The sequence below is a fragment of the Bidens hawaiensis genome, unplaced genomic scaffold (genome assembly GCF_021521415.1).
Source record: "Bidens hawaiensis isolate Kalapana, Puna unplaced genomic scaffold, B.hawaiensis_p1.1 tig00007743_1, whole genome shotgun sequence".
In the NCBI taxonomy this organism is placed as follows: Eukaryota; Viridiplantae; Streptophyta; class Magnoliopsida; order Asterales; family Asteraceae; genus Bidens; species Bidens hawaiensis.
In genome coordinates, this window is record NW_027491538.1 from 301,649 (window position 1) to 316,472 (window position 14,824).

A 14,824-nucleotide genomic window follows, 5' to 3' on the forward strand; every position below is an offset into this window, starting at 1 on the left:
AAAAGAAAAAAAAGTAAATTTGGGACAATTTTCCATGCAACTCAATTATTTAATATTATATTCTGAGTGTTACAAACATGTTTGCAATCAACCAACGTACATAGACAAAACATATAGTTTAGTGTTGAGTGTTCACTAGTAAGGAGCTTGGCCAATGTAATTTTCAAGGATCATCATCATCATCGTACTCAGTATATCCCACCAATAGCAATGCTATGGTAGGGTCTGAGGAGGGTAAGATGTAGACAGCCTTACCTCTATCCCATAGGGATAGAGAGGCTGCTTCCGGTGAGACCCCCGGCTCGAACCCTAGCACAACCAAGTTGAACAGAATTACGCCACACCACTTGAGTATAGTGTCCACAAACATGTCCGCTAGCACATGTATTTGTTGTATAGTCATAATACATTTTTTCATTCACCCACAAATTCACAGCTGCGGCGCCCGTGAAGGTACCACTACCCTCGGCTAGGTTCTCACCATAAGGTCCACCAGAGTGGATTAGGTTGCAATCGGTTATTCTCTGATTAGCATAGTTTTGAGCATAGGCGGCCACAGTGGCGTTCCATACCATGTTTCCAACGCCCACTTGGGCACGAGCTGCATTGTGAGCATCTAAGTAATCTTGTTGCGTGTTTTGTGCATGGGTGGTGGTGGCTAGAGTAGTTAAGAAACAAATTAGAGCAAGCGAGAGGTTAAGTAGTGAAGTCATTTGGTAAGTTAATAATTGGTCGGTGGGTGTTTGATGATGGATAGACATGGACTATGGCTTAGCTATTTATAGATGGGATGGGTTTTACGTGTTACTATATATATAAATGGCTATTTATTTAGTTACTTAAAGGTTAATAATAAGCATACCAATATAAGCAAAGTCAAGAAGAAAGCTTCCTCTTTTCACATAATGACCTTTGTTTCATAACTCAAAATAAATGCATGCACCAGTTGCTGCAAATTCATTCCCCATTTGTGCTTATACAATATACACCGCCCAATCTCATGATAACGTGCATGATGTGTATATAAATTACTATTATATTACTTTTGTATATTGTGTTGTTTCCAAATGCATTTAGTTCTTTCTTAGCCGATCAACAAAAATATAAGTATATAATTTTCACCAACAATTATGATAGTAAATGTACCAAATTAATTGTGATACTAAAAAGATTTAGGTTAGTCACGTATTCCTTCAGTCATCGTCCTCGCGAGGTTCTCATCTAGTTCGTACAAGAGCCTCGTTTTGACATTTTGATTTTTGAGGTGTAAAACTGTAACTTCTATATATTTTTCAAAATAAAATAACAAGAATCAATATATATGGAATGTTATAGAAAGTGATGGATCCAAAAAAAAAATTATTATGAGGGGCGGAAATTTATGGGTGTTTTTCTATCACTATATATATAATAATTTTTGTTGTTTGATTCAGAAAAATTAAGATAATCAAACTACATCTTATATTATCTTATCTTACTATACTAATAAACAAAAATAGTGTTGATTTGTTGTTTCAATTACAATCAATCGTAGCATAAATCTTCTAATCTATCTTCTCCATAATCCATGCTATACATGAGTCATGCGTGAAAATAATTTGATTCATGAGTTACCACGTTTTTAATATATTTGAAGATATTATGCACAAATTAATGACCATTTACAACAATTTATTATCTAAATTATAAATAATGTATACGTTAGTTTTTATTAAAGAAGTTAACAATTATAAACAATAAAGACTCGTGAATTCAGTTTGAATTATACAAAGTTTCTCATATTATATATGTATAATTTTTTAATTATACTATTTAATTTAAATTTTCAATCATGTGACTATTTAATTTTGAATTTTTAATTTAATATTCTAAACATAATCATTTTACAAAAAACTTTTAAATATTAAAACCATGATTAATTATAACTAAAAAATTTGGAGTCCTACAATTCATGTTTTTTTGCTGAAAAGTTATAAATCTTCGTTAGAAACCGTCAATTCTTTTTTTTTTTACTTCATAAACACCTATCACATAATCAATTTCAACGAAATAAAATAAGATCATATACAAAAACAACTTTCAATATTAGTTACTTTCAAATGACATGTATTAATTATTCTATGTACTTCTAATTTTTTGGTTTTATCATTGTTGTGAATCCATTTGAATATGTTTTACTGCTTCTTTGAACTTATAGTGGTATTGAACTCATAGAATTATTTAATTTGTGTTTATGTTAATCAGCAAAACTTTTTGTATCCTACTGCCGACTAATTTCGTGGATCAGCAAAAAGTTAATCAGTATCCTAACAATGAGCAACTAGTCACACACAAATTCTGACTTTTACAAATCGACTAAGACGAGTTATTATTATGTAAAAGAAAATAAAAAGTTAAAGTAACTTAAATGATGACAAAAATCAGACCACCTGTTATGATGGAATTTTGAGAGGGTGGTCATTCACTCTTTAGCCAAAGCATTTAAATATTATTATAATCAATATAAAAACTTACTCGAGGATTTGGACAGAAGACAGTTTTGGCAAAGGGAGTGAGAATGGTGGAGGAAAAATAGACCACATATAGTACTTCCTGTCATGATTTAAAAAACAAAGGTTGTCAATGGAATTGAAATATAAGGCTTGATAAACTCAAATTTCAAATCAAATGAGAATTTATGATTCTCGATTCGATAAAAAATCGAATTTGAATAAACCATAGTATATGTTCCGGTCAAAAGAAAATATAGACATGTTCACATGTTTATCATAATATTACACTAACCTTTTAAGTTCTAAAGACTAATAAAAGTTAGAAGTTTATTATTATGGTTATTAATTCATAATAGTATTCAATTTGTATGAACATTCTACTTTCTTCTGTGGCCTCGAACTTTGGTCATATTCCATTTAGATTTTATAATTCATGGCTTGAGATTGATGGGCCTGCAGATTTGGCTTTAACTACCAAACAAAGGTGGCTAAAGCGAAAAATAAAAGGTTGGTTGAAATGGAATAAAAAGATGGAGACAAAGTGAGAAAGGAGATCATTCACAGGCTTGAAATGGAGGGTGAATCAAGAATGCTTTTGGTGGAGTTGTCTATTAGATCAGAGTGTTTAGCTTTTGTGAAGGAATGTGCTTCCATGAAACAACAAGATATAAAGCAAAAAATCTAGGGTCCAAAATTCGAAATATTTCCATAATATTCTTAACGCGAATTTGAGTAGTAGGCGGCTACATGGTCCGGTTGTTAACGGGGTGTGGGAATCAAATCCGAGCTTGTTAAAGGAGATTGCATTTGAATTTTTTGAAGAAAGATTTCGTGAACCGGTTTCTGTTAGACCAAAGATGTAGTTGGCCAATATCACCAGGTTGAGCGAGGTGGAAGCAAGATCGCTGGTAGCTCCGTTTATGTTAGTGGAAATTAAGGAGGCCGTGTGGGATTGTATTGGGGACCGGGCTCCGGGTCCGGACGGGTTTAATTTTGAGTTTTTAAAGCGGTTTTGGAATTGCTTACAACATGATTTCGTTAGACTTTTTGATGATTTTTTCAACTCGGACTCGTTCAGTTTCGGATGTATGTCATCTTTTATTGCTTTAATACCGAAGGCAAATGATCCGGTATCTCTAAACGAGTTTAGGCCTATTAGTTTAATTGGGTGTGTGAATAAAGTGATCTCAAAGGTGATGGTTGGCAGGCTAAAAAACGTTATTGGAGGTCTTATTTCTTAAGAGCAATCGGCGTTTATAGCTAACCGAAGTATCCTCGATGGCCCCCTACTTCTTAATGAAGTGTTATCATGGCTAAACAAAGCAAAGAAACGAGGTATGATTTTCAAAGTTTATATTGAGAAAGCATACGACTCTTTGAATTGGGTTTTTTTAGACTCGGTTATGGAACAAATGAATTTCCCGGATAGATGGCGTAAGTGGGTGTCAGCCATATTGTCGACGAGCCGTGCCTCGGTTTTGGTGAACGGTTCACCAAACCCGTGAGTTTAAATGCTTCCGAGGCTTACGACAAGGTGATCCGTTGTCCCCATTCTTATTCGTTATTGCCATGGAAGCTCTCACAAGCATGATGAAGCAAGCTCTGGATAAAGGGTTGTTTCATGGGCTGAAGTGTGGGTTGGACGGCCCAATATAATCACATTTGTTATACGCGAACGATGTAATTTTTGTTGGTGAATGGAATATTTTGAATGCGCTAAATATGTGCAGAATTTTAAGGTGTTTTTATCTCGTATCGCGGTTGAGGATTAATTTATCCAAGTGCTGAGTATTTGGAACTGAGGTGTCTGAGTTTGAAAAGAATAGTTTGGCAGAGGTGCTCCGGTGTAAAGTGGGTGATTTACCATTTATTCATCTTGGTTTGCAGGTTGGTAAAAACATGAATGGAATCAAAGCTTGGGATCCGGTAGTTGAGATTTTCAGAAAACGCTTGTCACCGTGGAAGGCTAAACAACTCTCAATCGGTGGTCGCATAACGGTTTTAAAGTCAATACTTAATGCATTACCGACATCATTTTCCGTTATTTAAAGCGCCAGAAGACGTTGTGAATAAACTGGAAAGTTTAAGGAGATTGTTTTTTTTTTTTTGGGGGGGGGGGATGGAAGAGAAAGCCAAGGTGAATTGGTTCGCCTGGGATAAGGTAGTTGCCCCGATTGACTACGGTGGTCTTGGACTTGGTCGGTTAAGAGATTCAAATGTATCATTTTTGGTAAAATGGTGGTGGTGTTTTAAAAATGAAAAAGGAAGATTGTGGTGGAAAGTTATATGGGGGTTATGATGTACATAAAATTATACATCTTTTCGGCATCAATTAATCTCTAAAAACTGCAATTTCTATCAAATAACATAGCATAAAAGGCTACTTATCATAATAAAATGTAATTTCAGGTGCAACCAAGCCCCAAATGAAGAAACAAGCGAAAAGACGAAGAAAAACAGAAGAAAACACAAGAAAAACAAAGAAACACGCCCCCATGCTTCTAAACACTAGAAAAGACAAAAATCTACAAGAAAAGACAAAAAACTGGGAACAAAATCACGGGACCGTGCCTCTCAACCACGGGGCCGTGGTCACTTTTCAGAAACGACAAAATAAAATTAGCACATGTCATAAAAATGCACGGGGCCGTGTCTCAGGAAGCACGGGGTCGTGGTGAGTCATCATGTACGATCTGACAACATGCAACTGGGACACGTAGACACGAGGCCGTGCTTGATAAAGCACGGGGTCGTGCTTCTATCTCCAGACAACCTATAAATAGAGGCTCTTGTGTCATTTGAGAAGTGTGCATTGAAAAGAATTCTAACCGGTTTTCTCTTATAAAAACACACACTAACACTCACATAGAAGATTTAGTGAAGAGTTTGAAGGCTTGGAGGTCATCACCATCAACCATCATTAAGAAGGAAGATTCATCTACATTTGGTTAGATCATTCCAAGTTTAATCGTGTATTTGTTATCATCATTCATCTTAATGTTTATCATCATGCTCATTATGAGCTAAACTTATTTTACCATCTAAAATCTATGAAGTAGCTTTGTTTTACTTGATGATTATTTAAAACATGTGGTGTAGTCTAGTAAAGTACATGGTTATCTTACAATTATCTTTTGATGAGAAATGTTTCACCATATTAAATAACTAATTCAAAGTTGGTGGTTGTCAATTCTATTGGCAATCGTTCATGATCGATTCATGTTCTTGAAAGATAGAAATACTTTGATACATTATCGAAACATGGATCCTTATATTGTACTTAGAAATGATGAGATATAAGTTATGATGTATTTCTCTAAGTCTTGGTAATCCGAAAATGGCTTTGCTTAGGATATCATGATAGTTAAAGAAATCATATGTTAATGGAATGTGTAAGTATAACCTACTTAAATCAACCAAGGGGAGGTTGTGTGACTAAACTACAACCACCCGAAGTTGTTAGAATTGGTATTTGAGAAATCGAAGTCAATCCTAATATTTCTACTTTATGAAAATACTTGCCAACTTAAATTGACATTTTGGAGGTGGCATGGCATTAGGAAAGGGTCGACTTTAAAATGCGCATGTTACCTCCCCAGTGCCAAAGATGCTCACTTAAGGCTTAAGGAGCTATCTATCATATATTGCTACGGCAAGTTTACCACATGTTTGAATATTAATTATCAATGTTAAAATGAAGTGGATTCTTGATCTTAGATGGTAACCTTCACGTAATTGAAATACTCGTTTAGAATCTCTTGTCTTGATCACCTATATTATATATATAAACATTTATATTTTATAAAAAGTTCGAAAAAATTAACCCTAAAATGATTAAAACCTCCAATTAAAGTAAAACAATGATTTATCTTTAGAAACATTTGTGTCCATGAATCGATATTTGGTTCTTACCAATACTATTCTACATATACGATAGGTACACTTGCCTATTTTGTGTGTGTTTAGTCTTTGTAGAAATCACTTTTATAAATTTAAAACATGATCTTGTGCAAAATCAAATCAATCCATCCGTTATAATTTTACTACCACACGCAGCACACATCAAGTTTTTGGCGCCGTGCCGGGGACACGGTACGTTGCTAAGAACGATCCAAGTTTTAATTTAATCATTGTCAATAATTGTACAAATTTCTAACTTCTATTTTATTTTATTTCATTTTTTTTACTAAATACTAAAATATATAATTTTACGGCTAGCCTACTTTTTACTTTTAATTACCTTACTTTACTCTAGCTTAATTAATTTAGACCTTAGTTTAGTTTAAAATAGCTTAGCCTAACTCATAGTTTAATTTAGACTAACTTTAGCTAATTTTTTTTACTTTAGTTTTCATTTTGATTTAGTCCTATGTATGTCCTCTACTTCTGAGCCCGAGCTTGTTTCTCCAATTTCTGAACCGGAACAACTCTTTCGGTGACGAACACGTAAACGGACAACAGAAACCGCCGAAGCAATCAAAGAAGAATAAGTAGACGCCACCACATCAGGAGAAAATCAAACCGAAGAAATGATGGCGGCCCAGAACAATGAGCCGAACATGAGCCAATATGCCAAGCCAAATCTCGAAGGCTACGTCAATGGAGTGGCTCCACCCGATATCACCGAACATTTAAAAATCAAATCAAGCACCATTCACATGATGGAAAATTCAGTTCAATTTCACGGTCTCCATGATGAAGACCCTCTTTCTCATATATCTCGATTCTTACGAATCTGCAGAACCTTTAAAATTCAAAACTGTTCAGAAGATCAAATCAAACTCAAACTCTTTCCTTTCTCTCTAAGGGTTCAAGCCTTAGAATAGATAGAATCACTTTCCTCTGGTTCCATCACCACTTGGGACCAGATGGTTGAACAGTTTCTCCTCAAATATTTTCCGCCTGATAAAACTGCCAAATACCGAGCCAGCATTACCGGATTCCGGACCGATGATGATGAGTCGTTACACGCAGCATGAGAAAGATACAAAAAGTCTTCTGAGAAGATACCCACATCATGGACTGAGCGTATGGTTGCAAGTACAAACTTTCTTTGACACACAATCCTATCAAAACAAACAGGCCATCGACCAAAGCGCTGGTGGAGACCTGGGATCCAAATCACCTAACGAAGCATTTGAAGTCCTGGAGAATGACGCAAAGAAGAGTTTCACTTACAACCCACCAAGATCTAGACCTACCCATAAAGGAATACATCACATCGACTCCAATACTCTTGTCACAACACAGCTTGAAGCTTTTTCTAAAAAATTTGAACAACTTCAAGCCGAGCTATCAAAAACCAGACTCACCTGTGACACTTGTGGAGGAAGTCATAAGATGAATGACTGCAAACAAGTCATCATGGCCATGGAAGAAGTCGATTTCATCGCTCGACAGAACAACGCTTTCAGCAACAACTACAATCCAGGATGGAGAAACCACCCGAATTTCATCTGGAAAGACGGAGGTAACACTCAACCCTTACCAGGATTCGAAAAAAGACCGATAAATCAACCCTTCCAGCCTAAACCTCAATTTCAAGATCAAAGTTCTAGTAGCCATCAAAACCCGAGCTACTCAAAGATCGAAGAAATGTTAATCCAACTCATAACGAAAACAAATGAAGCAGAGAAGAAGGCCGACTCAAGAGCTGCTGATATCAGCGGAGTATTATTAAAACATGAGGCCGATCTCAAAAGTCAACAAGCATCACTACTTAATCTAGAAACTCAAATCGGACAAATTGCCCGATAATTATCCGAAAGACCACCTGGCGCTCTTCCAAGCAACACAATCACCAACCTGAATGCAACAGCTAATGGTGTTACACTCAGAAGCGGTACAACTACTGTTACCTCACCCACTTCAGAACCAGTTACGGAAAAGGAGTCCCCTAATGAAACGCAGGAAAGACTGACCCCGGCGGGCACCGTACAACCCAAGGAGCCAGTCCGAACTTATGTTCCACATATTCCATACCCTGAAATACTGAAGCAGGAACGATTGGAAGCTCAGTACGGGAAGTTTTTAAAACCCTTCAAACAACTCCATATCAACATCCCTTTTGTCGAAGCCATCGCTCAAATGCCAAAATATGCCAAGTTTCTCAAAGAAGTGCTGACAAACAAAAGGAAGCTGGAGGAACTCTCGCATGTCACCCTAAGTGAAGAATGTTCAGCAGTCCTCCAAAGCAAGCTGCCAACAAAAATGACCGATCCATGGAGCTTTACTATCCCTTGTCTTATAGGAAATTTGTCTGTTAGCAATTCGTTGGCTGACCTAGGAGCTAGTATTAATTTAATGCCTTATGCGGTTTTTGCAAAACTAGGGATAGGAGAACAAAAGCCCACCCACATGAGCATTCAATTAGCTGACCGATCTGTTAAATATCCTCGAGGCATTGTTGAAAACATGCTTGTCAAGATTAACAAATTTGTTTTCCCAATAGATTTTGTGATTTTAGACATAGACAAAAGTATACCTCTGATTTTAGGAAGACTCTTTTTAGCCACCGTAAAGGCTATTATTGATGTTTGCACCGGCATACTCACTCTCAGGGTCAACGACGAAGCAATCACTTTTGACATAGGAAAATCTATGCAATATCCGCAACAGCATGATGACACATTATACTGTGTTGACATCATAGATTCCATCGTAAGTTGCTGTATGCGAGATTCCTCCATCGATAAACCGCTAGAAACATAAGTCTTAGACAAACACTCAACATATCCATGTTAGAAAACGAAAATATCAAAGATGATTATCAGGGAGCATCAGAAGTACTATATGAAATCACTGAATGTAATGAAAAATTAAAACCATCAATCGAAGAACCACCAGCCTTAGAGTTAAAAGAATACCAAATCATCTCGAATGCGCCTTTCTAGAAAAAGACTCTCAACTCCCAGTAATTATTTCATCTCACCTTTCTAAAGAAGAGAAAGACGAACTTCTTAAGGTTCTCAAGAACCATAAGAAGGCCATCGCATGGAAGATCATGGATATCAAGGTCATCAGTCCCTCCTTTTGTACTCACAAAATTCTCATGGAGGAAGAATACAAACCCGTGGTCCAACATCAAAGACGTCTCAATCCCAACATGCAAGATGTGGTGAAGAAGGAAGTAATCAAACTGCTTGATGCCGGATTAATCTACCCAATCTCGGATTCACCTTGGGTAAGTACCGTTCAAGTAGTACCCAAGAAGAGAGGAATGACGGTCGTAATGAACGATAAGGACGAGCTAATACCAATGAGGACCATCACAGGCTGGCGAGTTTGCATTGACTACCGGAAGCTTAATGACGCCACAAGAAAATATCATTTTCCACTTCCTTTTATCGGTCAAATGGTTGAGTGATTATCTGGAAAAATGTTCTACTGTTTTCTTGATGGATTTTCCGGATACTTTCAAAATCCCATTGCTCCTGAGGATCAGGAGAAAACAACCTTTACATGTCCGTATGGAACTTTCGCCTATCGAAGAATTCCATTTGGACTATGTAATGCTCCGGCTACCTTCCAACGTTGCATGGTGGCCATCTTTCATGAAATGATCGAAAAATCGATGGAAGTCTTCATGGACGACTTCTCAGTATTTGGAGATTCCTTCGATCATTGTTTAACCAACCTCGACAAAATGTTAACCAGATGTGAAAAAGTAAATCTAGTGCTCAAGTGGAAAAAATGCCACTTTATGGTAAAGGAAGACATCGTTCTAGGTCACATGATATCTTAAGAAGGACTAGAAGTTGATAGAGCCAAAATAGAAACCATATCCAAACTTCCACCGCCAACTTCAGTTAAAGCCATTAGAAGTTTTCTAGGTCACGCAGGTTTCTACCGACGTTTCGTAAAATACTTTTCCAAAATTTCTAGACCTATGACCAAACTTCTGGAGAAAGACGCACCTTTCATATTCTCTGAAGAATGTGTTGAATCGTTCAACATATTGAAAGACAAACTTGTCAATGAACCAATCATGACTACACCCGATTGGACCCTTCCATTCAAAATCATGTGCGATGCAAGTGACTTTGCAGTTGGAGCCGTACTCGGACAACGCAAAGAAAAACACTTTCACCCTATCTACTATGCTAGTAAGACTTTTAACGATGCCCAAGAGAATTACACCACAACAGAAAAAGAGTTACTAGCAGTAGTTTTTGCTTTTGAAAAGTTTAGATCCTACCTAGTTCTTTCCAAAACCATAGTCTACACCAACCATGTCGCAATACGTTACCTCTTCAACAAACAAGATGCCAAACCCAGACTTATCCGATGGATCGTACTACTCCAAGAATTCGACATAGAAGTCAAAGACAAAAAGGGAGCAGAGAATGTCGCCGCAGACCATCTCTCATGATGCCCAGCTTCAGAAGAACATCACGAGGAAATCATCAATGACAATTTTCCACGTGAAGTTCTCATGCATATCCAAGCATTCATAGAGGAGAAAGATGAAAGTCCTTGGTATGCTGACTTCGCAAACTACCTAGCTTGTAGAATCCTAAGAAAAGGACTTACTCATCAACAGCGGAAGAAATTCTTCTCCGACCTTAAGTTCTACTTCTGGGAAGATCCATACTTGTTTAGGATAGGTGCTGATCAAGTTATTCGTAGGTGTGTAGCAGGCAAGGAAGCCTTAGATATTCTCAAACACTGCCATGAAGGACCAACTGGTGGACACCACGGTACCGCCACTACGGTCAAAAAAGTGTTTGATGCAGGATTCATCTGGCCCACCATATACAAAGATACACATACTTTGATCCAAGCATGCGATGCTTGTCAAAGAGCCGGGAACATCTCATCCAAAAATGAGATGGCTCAAAAAGGCATTCAAATTTGTGAAATCTTTGATGTATGGGGAATAGATATCATGGGCTCATTTCCTAACTCATTCGGAAATAAATACATCATTGTAGCAGTCGATTACATATCTAAATGGGTAGAGGCACAAGCTCTTCCCACTAACGATGCTCGAGTAGTTGTGAGATTTCTGAAAATGTTATTTTCACGATTCGGCACTCCAAAAGCCCTAATCAGCGACAGAGGTACCCACTTCTGTAACGCTCTGATGGACAAAGTCTTTAGAAAGATATAGGGTTCACCACCGATTGGCAACACCATTTCACCCTCAATCTAGTGGGCAAGTGGAGGTCTCAAATCGAGGAATTAAAAGGATTCTAGAAAGAACTGTAGGAATGAATCACAAGAATTGGGCATAAAAATTAGATGACGCTTTGTGGGCCCTCAGGACGGCTTACAAAACTCCCATAGGAACGACCCCCTTCAAACTCGTTTATGGGAAGCATGTCATCTACCGGTAGAATTAAAACACAAAGCCTACTGGGCTCTCAGAGCAGTAAATTTTGATCTAACGTCCGCCGGCATAAACCGGGGAGATCAAATTCGCGAGCTCGAGGAACTGAGGACATTGGACTATGAAAATTCCTGGTCTTACAAGGAAAAGACTAAACACCAGCACGACACCCATTTAAAAGGAAAAAAGAAATTCCAAGCTGGCGACCGTGTACTGTTATACAACACTCATTTACGTCTTTTCCCAGGAAAATTGAAATCTCGATGGACAGGTCCATACACAGTTGAATCAGTTTTTTACTATGGGACAGTTGAGATCTCTAATTCAAATGACCAAAAGTTCAAAGTAAATGGACATCGATTAAAAACATATATCAATGGAACATTTGAAGAAGTTCTGGAGGTATTAACCCTCCAACTCCCTGAATAGGAAATCAAGAAAACAAGGTCTAGCCAAGACCTTCGTAAAACTAGGCCTTGTAAATAATTATACAAAAAAAAACTAAAAAGCTAAAACCACGGGGACGTGCTTTCAAAAGCACGACCCCGTGCCAGAAATCGCGGACCGGAATCTTCGCTGCAAAAATCTCAGTCAGACTGGTTTGTAACAGAATTGCCAGAACAAAGACACGGGCCGTGCTTCTAAAAGCATGGGGTCGTGCTTAGGACACTGGTTGGCTATAAAAGGTACCTTGTGTCATTGCATCCCTTGCACCAACCAAAACCAAACCAATAGTCTCTGAAGATTCAACATGCCGACTGAAATGAGTGAAGCAATCCCCGTTTCTCGACACCCGAGAAACGATGCCCGTCATGTTTCCAAAACCGAGCTTCTCTTGAAACTTCAAGAACTCGTCAAAGAGCTCACCGAAATGAATCTCCTTGCCGAGATGCGCCTCGTTCAACTCACTGAATCAGTGGAAAATATGAAAATGGACCTCCGAGATATCAACGAATGATGTGCGTGAAGTGGTATATAAAAATTTAGCAAATAATGACCAAGCACAACGAGTAATAAAAACCTAGAATACCCTAAACCAAACCACTAGCAACAGGCAAGTGAACCTATCGGGTATAGAATAGCTATGGGAAGATCGGGAATATCGAACCCTAGAGACACTAATTAAATCAACGAGACTAGTTCTAAAAGCTAATTTAAAGTAATAATTAAGAAAATATATATTTTTGGATTTTTATTTATTTTATTTTAAAAGCTAATAATTAATTAAACTAATTACTTAATTAAATAAGAGTAAACTAGAAAACTAAATTACCGAATAAAAACTTTAGTAAATTCAAATATGAGAAAGAGTTACCTAGGCAACGAATCCGAATTGTGACGACTCGGGCTTTTATCGGTTACGGGAAAATGCTATGGGAACCGGGAATCTAAGGATATGAAGCTCTAGAAAACTTAATGGATCCTTAATCACTCTCAAGATGTCACCTAAAAAGAAATCTTAGAGATCACGTAAAAACACCGGCTTATTGGTTCACCTGTCAGTTCACCAACTATGACTAATTACCCTAGAAAACAGCTAACCCGTCGGTTTCACTATCTCAATGCACCTAAGTACACGGGGTGGTTTTTGAACAGTCCTAAGTACACGGGGTGGTTTTTGAACAGTCCAAAGGACACGGGTAAACAGTGAAATTAAGGCAAAAATAGGCAAACCTCATGTCAGATAATTTAACCTAAAACCCTAACAACGCAGACAAACCCGACAACTTATCACCCGTCGGATATTTAAGCTAGTAAGAATATAAACTTCTAATAATATGCCAAAAATCAGTTTCTATGGTAAATGAGCTCAATAAACCATAAACAAGTTGCAAACACACAGTAAACAACCCTAACATGCAACCTATAATTGAATGACATTCAATAAAGTAACATGTGAAACATTCATTTAGACACAAATTAAAAATAAATACGCATGAGACACATGCAATAAATATATTCAAGACTTTTAATTAATAAAAATCCCATAAACAAAACCCGCAAACCGACAAGTCCAAAGCAATCAACAAAACATCATCACAAGCCTAGATAACTAAAAAGGGTTTAGCCAATAATCATGTTCAAAACAATAAAATAAATAAGTTCAACAATGGAGTTCATAATAAAGATAATAAAATCAAACCAATCTTGAAGTAGATGTGAACCCGAACACCAAACCGCTTCCTCTTTCTCTTTAAATTTCGTCTGCTCCTTAAAGTAGGGATAGAACAATAATAATAATATCTTGCGTTCTGTTGCTGTTTGACCTTGTCTCCACCCACGTGAATAACAATAATAATGATATTGTTTGCCTTTCACTAATGGCGGCCCCCACTTTCTTCACCCCAATCACCACTCTAAAATAGAATAATAATAATAATAATAATGTGCTGCAGTTGCTTGTAGTGAGGCTCTCCAAAAAAAAAAATCACGTAAACAATAATAATCACCAAAAACCTCCGTCTGCAACTTGCGGCCTCATATATAATGGGAGTAATAGGGTTTATTCTATTCATGGGCTCCAAGCCTCCAATAATTGTTATATTTAATCTTTTACAGTTCATAAAAATTTCACTAAAAAGACTCGTTTATTTTTCCTTGCATTTACAGCCCACTTGAATTTTCGTTGAAGTCCAACTCCCACGTGCAACCTTAAATCCAATTCATTAACTTCAAATTGTAACCACAAGTAAACTTTACTTCATATTGTCTTCCGCTACAAAACAAAATTAACTAATAAAGAAAAATAATACATGCATTTATAATCTAGTAAATATGATTCAAATATAGTATGAATGCACGCATCACCAACAAATAGGTACAACAAAATTAATAGTTATTATTGTTGAGTTAATTTGTTTCATTTTTTAGCTTATTGTCTCATGAAATCTTTAAAATTTATATACTAACCACATGAGAGTAATATTTGATAAGAAACTAACTCAAAAACTATTAAAATTGTAGGAAATACTTATTGTATTTTTATATAATTTAGCTCACA

General features: G+C 36.9%; 1 protein-coding gene across 1 annotated transcript; it reads right to left on the minus strand.

Moving 5' to 3' along the window:
* Positions 1–257: 257 nt before the first annotated feature.
* On the minus strand, positions 258–713 carry LOC143635981 (pathogenesis-related protein 1B-like). The gene has a single exon (XM_077103686.1). The coding sequence runs from the start codon at positions 711–713 to the stop codon at positions 258–260; it is 456 nt and encodes a 151-aa protein (XP_076959801.1).
* Between the last annotated feature and the right edge of the window lie 14,111 nt (positions 714–14,824).

Excerpts from the sequence above, each read along its gene's own strand:
- LOC143635981 (XM_077103686.1), bottom strand. The coding sequence starts at position 713 with ATGACTTCACTACTTAACCTCTCGCTTGCTCTAATTTGTTTCTTAACT.